The sequence below is a fragment of the Topomyia yanbarensis genome, chromosome 2 (genome assembly GCF_030247195.1).
Source record: "Topomyia yanbarensis strain Yona2022 chromosome 2, ASM3024719v1, whole genome shotgun sequence".
Taxonomy (NCBI): Eukaryota; Metazoa; Arthropoda; class Insecta; order Diptera; family Culicidae; genus Topomyia; species Topomyia yanbarensis.
The window spans coordinates 30,549,498-30,559,646 of NC_080671.1; the positions used below are offsets into that span (position 1 = coordinate 30,549,498).

General features: G+C 37.6%; 1 protein-coding gene across 1 annotated transcript; it reads right to left on the bottom strand.

Moving 5' to 3' along the window:
* Positions 1–8,399: 8,399 nt before the first annotated feature.
* LOC131683051 (mantle protein-like) lies at positions 8,400–9,039 on the bottom strand. Its single transcript, XM_058964868.1, has 2 exons — positions 8,989–9,039; positions 8,400–8,915 (listed from the first exon to the last, which is right to left on the bottom strand). Exons 1-2 carry the CDS (start codon positions 8,992–8,994, stop codon positions 8,400–8,402), a joined length of 522 nt encoding a protein of 173 aa, XP_058820851.1. The 5' UTR covers positions 8,995–9,039.
* Between the last annotated feature and the right edge of the window lie 1,110 nt (positions 9,040–10,149).

The following is a 10,149-nucleotide window of genomic DNA, read 5'->3' on the forward strand; positions in this document are numbered from 1 at the left end:
TATTTTCGATTTTAGGAAGTAGCCTTATCCACATGCGTCTATTTTCGAAGCATTTTTTTTTCTTCTACCAACCTACAGCCGTTCGCCAGATCCCCTGTAGCAGCACCTACCTTAGTGGTAGTCAATGATGAGGAGAATCCAAAAAATCATACCGTTTCGTTTAAATTCCGTAAATGATCGTAAAATGTATTGGTCAACTAGTCACCAAATTTTTATTTTTGAAAATCATTTCGACTCAATATCAGATGTGTTCGATACACACAGTGTATGAAAGAAAGATAATAACCTAATAACGGCTGTTGCTATTGCAACAATCGATGATTTTTTAAAATAGTTAAATAAAACATTGTCTAAAAACAGATTTAGTTCTTCTTAGTCGGGTCCTTTTGAACTCATTAATGCTCCAATAAAAAACTGACGCATCACCGGCGCAACGTGTAATAACGTTCTCGCCCTCTCAACCCACTCCCTTCGACTAAAAGACTGGACCTTTACGTCATCGCACAGATCTTAAACAGAGCTGACGGACCGCTTGACTGGCAGAAAATCTTTCTCTTCCCATATCACTTCATAATCCGGTTCTATTTCCGGCCTATGTGTGCAAAAAGCTTTTAGACCTGGGGTCCAGCAGAAACAGAATTGAGTGCTTCCCACATAGAACTGTCCTTTCTTTACACAAGGATATTCGTCTTCTATTGATGGATCGATTTCACAGCCGGCTAGAATGGGGGTAACTATATTTTAATAGTTAAATAAGTTGCAATGACGATACAACTCACCGATTTGTAGTAGTGCAAGGACAAATGTGAGGTAACTGATTTTCGATGAATAAATCCATTTCATTGTGACGTTTTATTGAACTGTGCAACTGAATTAATTGGTCTCGGTTAGATGGAGGTTCTTATACTCTACAGTCATCACTTGAATGCTTATCACCATTCACCATCACCATATCTGATCGATACAATCAAACTGAAGGAAAGAAAATCATACATTAGTTGAGGTGCCTTTTCGTTGACATATAATGCGCGAGTTTGTTTTTAAGATTGAACACTAAGGGGTTACATACCTTTTTGTGAGAAAAATTTGAAGAAAGTTTGAATTTATGTACAGGCTTAAACCAATGATTTCATTATCTTAAACTTATTGTGTTTGGGTAGTGCATTTTTCAGTGAAATAAACAAGCATAAGTTTATAAAAATATATTGATAATTGACGGAGTTATGGCTTTTTCCCGAAACCCTTTTTTATTTAAGAGGTTTGCGGTGATCACGATTGAAGACCAATAGATCAACTAAAGTCCCAAAATTCAAAATATTCTTAGTATATGAGTATTCCTCGTAACTTAACGAGTATCGTTGTTTAAGCTCTAAAAATTGTATTAAAGCTGTTTAAGCTCTAAAAATTGTTTTAACAAAAAGATAGGGCTCGCAAACTAAGAAAATTTATCCTAAGACTTAATAAGGCAAAGTTGTTAAGTTTTAGTAAAATCTTAATATTCCTGCTACATTTGCATTCTGCACCACTGTGCAATGGGAATGAGAGAGAGAGAGAGAGAGAGAGAGAGAGAGAGAGAGAGAGAGAGAGGGCTGTGGGAGGTGGAATAGGGCTGGTCTGAAGGGAGTTGGGTGGGAATGGATCTTGGGGAGGTTTGCTGGGGGATGTAAGAGGAGAATGGAGTCATATGGAGGGGTACCCTCAATGCATACCCTTATCTGCCTCTGTGAAAATTCAGAAAATGCATTCAGGTAAAAAATAGAGATTAGGTTGACAATTTCAGAGTGGTGGCATAACCTTTCTATATGAGAAAGCCGAAAAATCACGCAACATTAATATTTCGATCTGCTATTCCGTTAGTAATTCTCAAAAATCTGTTATTGTAAAGCACTTAGAGGAATCAGCTTGCTCCCAACTACCAAAGACAGCGCACAGTGATCACCTTCCACACAAAAGTCGGACAAAACCTCAAAAGTGGCCCGAATTTGATGAAAACTTCACATTAAGGTAATTTTGTGACGCTAAATTCATATTTTATGTTCATTTTTTGTTTTTGATTGCCCCAAAATTATGGCACCTAGGGTGGTTCCAAAATTTAATATTTACGAATATAAAGTTCACTACATCCGAAAATTTATTTTCAAAAAATTTGGTGCGGTGAATTTTTTAGCAGAATACACATTTTTCAATTGTTGATAATCCAAATAAGACACATCTACAAATTATATTATGAACCCTGGGTAATTGACTACCAGACGTCTCTTTCAGATTTATCAAGAAAAATCACCTTTTTTCATACCTCGGGGCAGAAACGGGCAAAACAAAATATTTATTTTCGGAAAGCACACTAATTTTTAAGTATCATGAACAACAAGCGATCTTTCCGAACTATTTCAAAAAAAGTACAGCCACTTTGAACATTATAACTTTTATTTATTGCATAATTTATTATTTGTTCTTCATGTCTGAGCGAGAAGAAAGGCTTGTATCGACTAAATCGAATGGCAACTATAAGTCCAGCGAATAACCTTTCAAAGCTCGACTCTAATCGGAGTCATAACTAAAAAGATATATTCATTTGAATAACTTAGGTTTGAAAACAGTTTTTCTCAGAATTCATCATCTATTTTACTTATGAAGTTCCGTAAAAAATCTAACTTTCGTCCTCAGGAATAATTATTTTGAGAAGACTTTATTCAACCTGTTAAGAAACAGAAAAAATATTAAATCATGAAAAATCTAAAATATTTTTTTTTAGGTTTTGTCCGGCTAGGCGACACTGTGCGTTGTCTTTGTTATTAGCTCTCTCGCTAATGGTGCTGGCTGTTCATTTGGAGGTATTGAACGCAGCTTTTTCAGTTATCAGTATTATATGAACAGTAGCCCCAAAATTGATAACCATCTGTGGCGCGGTGATTACATAAAAACGGTGTGTTCAATTTGCATGGTGATGAGCCATTTGATCACAGAATTAACATGTATTCATATGTCCTTGTTAAGTGCAAAATGATATGTTTTGCATGGTGTGGTCAAAGAATAAATATATCCAACTGCATCAGAACCATTGGAAATACTTGTGAGGTACTTTCTCCATGTAAAGAATTCTCTGACATGTATTATTAATGGCTTTATCACAAGTACGTGTTGTAAGATCGTGTAGTCGTATCTCGATTTTAACATCATCTACATACGCGAGGCTCTTTTTTTTAACACAACTACGCGCGCTAAGTTGTTAATCACAATTAGAGGTGTGCACCGCGCCGATGAAAAATGTCGTTATCGGCGGCGTTGGTGTAATTTGGGCCGGCGGCGCAATGCGGCGTGGGATGTTTTTTTTTGATTCGGAAAGGAAGTAGAAACAACTTCTTTCTCAATCATCTTGCTTTGTTGGCTATTGTGTCTGCGTGTTTCAGAATTAAACCAAATATTGATAACTTAGCGGTGTCATCACCTTTAAATACAACTCTGTGTTTTTCAACCGGGAATGAATTTTATTTGAGAAACTGGAAATGAAATAAAACTAAATATTTTTAACAGACCCAAAATTGCGATTGCTAAAGATACATTTAAATCACCGCTCCTAATGCTTGGAATATCAACCGTTACGAATATCGATGCTAACATAGTTTCAGAAAGCATGAACAGTTTTACGCCATCTAATTCATTTTAATAAATATACCTCTGAGATAAAATAACAAGACCTGGTCTTCAGTCTACTTTCTACTTCTGCCTGAGTCAGACCTACAACCGAATGAAGTAGGCGGCATTACCCCTTCTAAGCTAATTGTAAAATGCATGTCGCAATACAGAGAAGTTACACACACACATGATACTTGGAGACATTCTTTTTGCTAAGAATGCGGACCGAAACTCAAAAATCATGGAACTATTAAATAAACCACGCAATGCGCCCATAGCATACAAATTCCTACGTGCATATATTTCAATCAGACGCCATACCATGAACAATTCATGCGCAATACTAAGATACAGATACAAAAAAGAATGCATCGCAGCAAATTGCCGACACATCTACGTTAAACCAATCCAAACAGAGTTTTCCACATAAATACCTGAACTACAAACGGTTGCCAAATTTGTGACAGTTGCTCAGGCCAAAATGGCAACTGTAAAACAGCATCCAGCACCCCAAAATCAGCTGTTAGCACTATCGGCGAGGACGATAATAGCAATGACGACAGGTTTACGATGCTTATGCGCAAGTGCAAGAAGCAAGATACAACATCCGACCGTGGGCATCAATACAGCTGTAACTATGAAGATGTGAGACATGTGAGAGGCAAATATTCCCAAAGATGCAGTAGGCGAGCAGTGCACTGTATCCCCATCGCGAAAGAAAGTTGCCGCTCTCAATAGAATGGCACGTGCATGAGATCGTATGGATAATCTATAATGCTTTTTTTTTTTTCTATTTATCTGTTTAATATTGTGAAAATATATGGCCAAAAGGGGCTAACCCACATTTTTTTCCGAAATCGACATTTTAGTATTTTTTGATAGCTCTAAGTAATCCACGTGTACTGCCATTTAAGAATTTCGAAAATAATTTTTAGATTTTTTGCTTTTAGCAGTCAAAGTTGACCATGGAGGTAACCTCAATACTAGCTGGCGTCCAAAAGTGGCTAACCCCACATTGAGTCTTATGAAAATTCAAGTTTTCTCGTTCGTTTTCCGAGGTTTTAAGAAAATGTAGTCTATCGATTCGCAATCAGTGAATTTTATGTTGTAGCTCGCATATCGGTGAACTCGATATAATACTGTTTTTAATTGGGTTGCATTGTACGTTGACGTTTCGGCCCAAACAGTCGTTCCTGAAGGTGCAGCCGCTCACACACTTGCTAAGTATGAGTATTTTCTATCTAATATATATTTCTTGCACAAATGCATATTATTGAGAACATTTTTTTCGAAAATCCCAGTGAAAGTATCATGTCTCTATATTAAAAATTGACCGAGCAATAAGGGATTAAGAGAGTAACGGTACATTGTGGTCGGAAAGTTTAAAAGCGTGGAATCAATTATTATCTTTCGTTATAGAGTTATGGTATCTTCGGAAAAGTTGCTGTGTGGCACTAAGCGCTTTATTTGGTTGAATCATTCTAGTTCAGAATTCAGTCGCTAAGGCTTTTATCAACTTTTTAATAAAGCTAGATAGAAATGTGGTATATTCCAGAAGTTCTAGGCCCCATTATTTTAAATATATCTTCTGAAGATGGAAACTTTGTAGGTCCTGTTTGTTTCGAGATAGAGAAGGTTTTAGTTAAAACATTTACTTACAGATTATGTTAATACAATAATAACAATGTTAATTTGGAAATGCGGAAGTTTTTTTCTATTACAAAATGCACAATGTGGGTTAGCCCTTTTTGGACTCCAGCCGTTCAAATATTGAAATAGAAATAAACGAGACGTTTTCTGGGCTACTCTGATCGTTTGATACACTGCGCTCAATATTTTTCCCACGTATCTCATTAAAAAAGATTCTTAGCATGACAAAAATACTAAATGGCGCGGCTTCCAATACAGGTTAAACGTCGAATCACTTTCGAACCATATGCCAACAAGTTACTAAGCTTCAATTGCGGCAAAATCCTACTGTAACGACTTTGTAAACTTTTTCGGCAAATTAAAGGCAAAGAGAAACAAAAGATATGAAAATTGAATCGCTTGTCCAGTCTATTAACAGCGGAACACTATATAAATTGACAGTTCATAAGCAAACCGCTCGCAGAAATAGCGACAGTTGAATTGCTTGCAGAATTGCCGTGCGGTTCGGAAGTACACTCAGGTTTTTTTTTACGCGGGGGATACGAGCCGCGTAAATGAAAACCGCGTAAATTTCAAAATCCGCGTAAATGAAAACCGCGTAAATTTCAAAATCCGCGTAAATGAAAACCGCGTAAATTTCAAAATCCGCGTAAATGAAAACCGCGTAAATTTCAAAATCCGCGTAAATGAAAACCGCGTAAATTTCAAAATCCGCGTAAATGAAGACCACTTAAATTTAAGAATCCGCGATAAAGGGAACCTCATTGATGGATACCGCGAAAATTTCAAAATCCGCGTAAATGAAAACCGCGTAAATTTCAAAAACCGCGTAAATGAAAACCGCGTAAATTTCAAAAACCGCGTAAATGAAAACCGCGTAAATTTCAAAATCCGCGTAAATGAAAACCGCGTAAATTTCAAAATCCGCGTAAAAAAAAACCGCGTAAAAAAATACCGCGCAAAAAAAAACCGCGTAAAAAAAACTTGAGTGTACATTTGTTTCCATATGGACTAAAATATCTTGCCTTAATATTGGGAATGAAAAGAATCGCCCAAAAGTGTTATATCAAATAAGATTATCGTTTTACAAAGAGTATACAAAAATTCTTTCACTCAATACACATTTAGGTCAAATATGGAATCGGCACGGGATTAATATGATCGGCGGCGCAGTACAAAATGGCAACCGGCGCGCTGATATTTTTTTCCTGAAATAGGCGGCGTGTAAAAATCATCGGCGGCGGCGGCGCACACCTCTAATCACAATCATTCTTTTTGCCTGGGTAAATTTGATAAAAATACTCAGAGCCGCGTGGTTAATATGATGAAAATCGGAAATTTTCGTAAGTTTAAGGAAAGATCCAAAATCAATTGCAACCGTATTCAGCCGAAACTTGACTTTCTGTTTTTGAGATTTACTCATCTCGAAATATCACAACGATGTGTATAAATGTTGCGATTTCGTTTGTTTATTAGGTAATTCACACTATATTGACGCAACTGTTCGTTATTGTTCGCTTTAAACTCGACTCGAGCAAATTCAGCAAGAGATCCGTTACGCAACACAGTGTCGCCTAGCCGGACAAAACCTAAAAAAATTATTTTATGGATTCCATATGATAAGCATATGCACAAAAATGTGCTAAAAATATGAATTATATCAATCACAGACTTAGGGATCATCCATAAAGGACGTGATGATGTGTGACGACAGCGGGGTAGGGGGTCATGTCATGCTACGTAGCTTTTTTAAAGGGGAATAGTGGTTGACCTGATGTCACGACAATCTTACCCGTTTCATCAAATATCGTTTTTTTATTTTTTACGGAAACAAGGGGGAGAGTTACCATCAGGCTACGGAAGTACCAGAGGGTATTTAGAGGTTTGTGACGAAATATTACGATGGGGGAGGGTGGTGATAAAAATCACTCAAAAATGCTGCGTCATTTATGGATGGTCCCTTATATTTGTTGTGAAATCTGCTATGAAGCAAATTTTTATGTGACAAACTTCTATAATTTTGATGTACGCCACATGAATTTCAATAGTTCTTACATGATATTTATGTGCGATAGATAATTTCTATGTGCTGTTACAAATTGCAAAAAATCACGTGTTAAATCAATAGATTCAACATAGCGAATTTTATCAGTGTATGTCCAGAAATAAATTAAAATTGTCTAGATTCAGTAATGAGAGATGGCGTTTGGTCACGGATTTCTTACAATAATATTTTATTGCGTCTATTACCAACGTTTCGAAGGTCTATGCCGTGACCAAACGCCATCTCTCATTACTGAAAACAAAGTGGTCGTTCATCTTTCTATCGAATTGTCTAGATTGTCATCGAAATGATGAATAGTAAATAAGTAAACATTATAAAAACATTTTTGTGGTGTATATCTTTTGGGCGAAAATTAATAAATTTCAGGAAAACCATGTACAAAAACATCTATTGAAACAAAATCAACTGCAAGTAAACCCAATACACAACCCTCAGAAAAATTAAATAAATCAGAAACATTCGTTGGGTTCCAACGAATGCCAGGGCAGCCGAACCTACACACAGCGTTTCCGACCCTTGTGCTTCGCCTAGTACCTCCAAATCAACAGCCAATAGCGCTAACGATAAATTAAGTGACTCGTAGGTTTATCAAACAATCCAAACCCGTGAAAACCTATACAGCATCAGTAGCGTGGACGGCATGGACGAAAATGCAGAAGATCCTTGCGGGAAGTAGTGAAACGAGTGCACAAGGTCTGATTGACATTACTTATTTTTATGTACACATTGTAAATTTTAAAAGATCCACAGCTCAGTCCAGGGTAAGGCGTGGAACCGTGTCAAAAATTCAAAATTTATTTTAAAAAAATATGAAATTGAAAGATAGATACGATCAGGTGTTACTAAGAAACAGCAATTATTCAAACGTTTTTAGAATAAAGCAAAGTCGAAACTGAAAAGCAGAGAGAATAATAAACAAGTGGATTTCCAAAAAGTTTCTTTCGTCGTACCAACGTAACCAAATAATAGTAATGTTACAATTTTTCGATTCACGAAATCCATTCGAATTTATTCAGATCAGTAATCAAAACATCGCATTACTCATAATTTAAAACAGACCCCAGTGTTTCTTGTGTTCCTTGACGTGAACGGTCACTGGAACGGGCTTCTCGACGTACACCGGTTTGTTGATGTACACTGGGACGGGCTTCTCAACATGAACTGCGTACGGTTTCGGCACTTCGACGTATTCCTTCTGGACAACTGGGACCTTAACTTCGACTGGATATGGGACTGGACGGTCTACGTGGACTGGAATCTTCTTTTCAACGTATACTGGCACATTTTTCTCCACATAAACGGGGACCTTCTTTTCGACATGAACTGGGTATGGAACCTTAACCGGTACGGGAACGTGCTTTTCGACCTCAACCGGATATGGCACGTGGACGTTTTTGGTGATGGTCTTGGTTACGGTTTTGTGGTCGTAGTGATCATAGTGATCGTGTCCAAAATCATCGTGATCGTTACTCAGTTCCCAGAGACCACGTTTTTCCTTTTTGGTGGAATCGTCAACTGCCGCACAGGAGGCAATGGCCAGAGCCATGGAGAGTACTACGAACGCCTGTTGAAGAAGTTAGGTTTAAAGCAATTACGTTGCTGATACGATTGAAGATCGAATGGTTACACTTTGTTACCTTCATGTTGGATGCTACCGTTGGATTGAACTGCACACTTAACCGATGGGATGATCGCAAGCGATTGATACCTCTCTGCTGTTCAGACAGTGGCTTTTATATGATTCGACATGAAATCGGTATCTATCGTAGTATTTTTGGCGTTAAATAATTTAAGCTGTGTCTAGTCTAGTTTCAGTTACAGGGTGAAGGTCGTTTTACGTGTAAAGTGTAGATGAAAAAGCCCAACAGACCGTGACTTTCAGTTTCAGTTTCAGTTACTGGCGTTACAGCGCGAGTTAAAGTTGAAGAAATTTCCCCGCTTTTAATTTAACTACCAGACTAAACACAGATTGGCGACAAAAATAATCCCCGATAAACTGGCAATAGCTGCTCTCTTTTTACAGCAGCGTTGAATTTTAGATGAGCACAAATTGTATGGAAAAGCGAAAACTAATTTTCCGCTATACTGATAACAATTTTCATTCGAGTTTCCTTTCACTTAACGGAGAAGGCTAAAAACTGCCGAAAATGGGTTCTAATCTTGCACGCTTTCCTCTTAAGCGTGGGTGTGACGATTTGGCAAATGGCTCTTCTCGATAATGGGATCGTTGCGTTCATTTTGTGTTACTGGGAAAGCTCTCGAGGCTGTAAAATTTCGGAGGCAACAGGGATCACATCTTCTTCAAGGAAGAAACGCTAAAAATTTATGCGACTTCGTCAACTTGGTAAAGATTGAAAATAACATAATTTTTTACTGTAGTTTATCGGATTATCATTTATCTAAACTGAAACTCGGTGCTTGTTTAACTACCATAAAAATCACTGCCCAAGCCTTTACAAAAATGAGTTGTTATCATTCCCGTAGTTAGTTCATGTATAGAAGGACAATCATCAAAGCGAGGGGTGCCAAAGTCAAACTGAGGGATGCACAACATCAAAAAACTCGAAATTTTCTACTGCTGTTGCTGGCACCTGATGTGCTGGTTGTTGGGAGAAAGTAAGCCCGCAGCTAAACGACTAAATTTATGTTCAAAGCGATAAAAGCATGCCTCGTCTCGTCATAGATTGCACCCCGCGGCGCATAGGAATAAATTTGCTTTCCCTTCCCCCCTCTCATTTTCCCGAAAAGTTTTGATTCGGTGAAATTTCCACTGCCCCATTCGAAAGCGTTCTCATCGT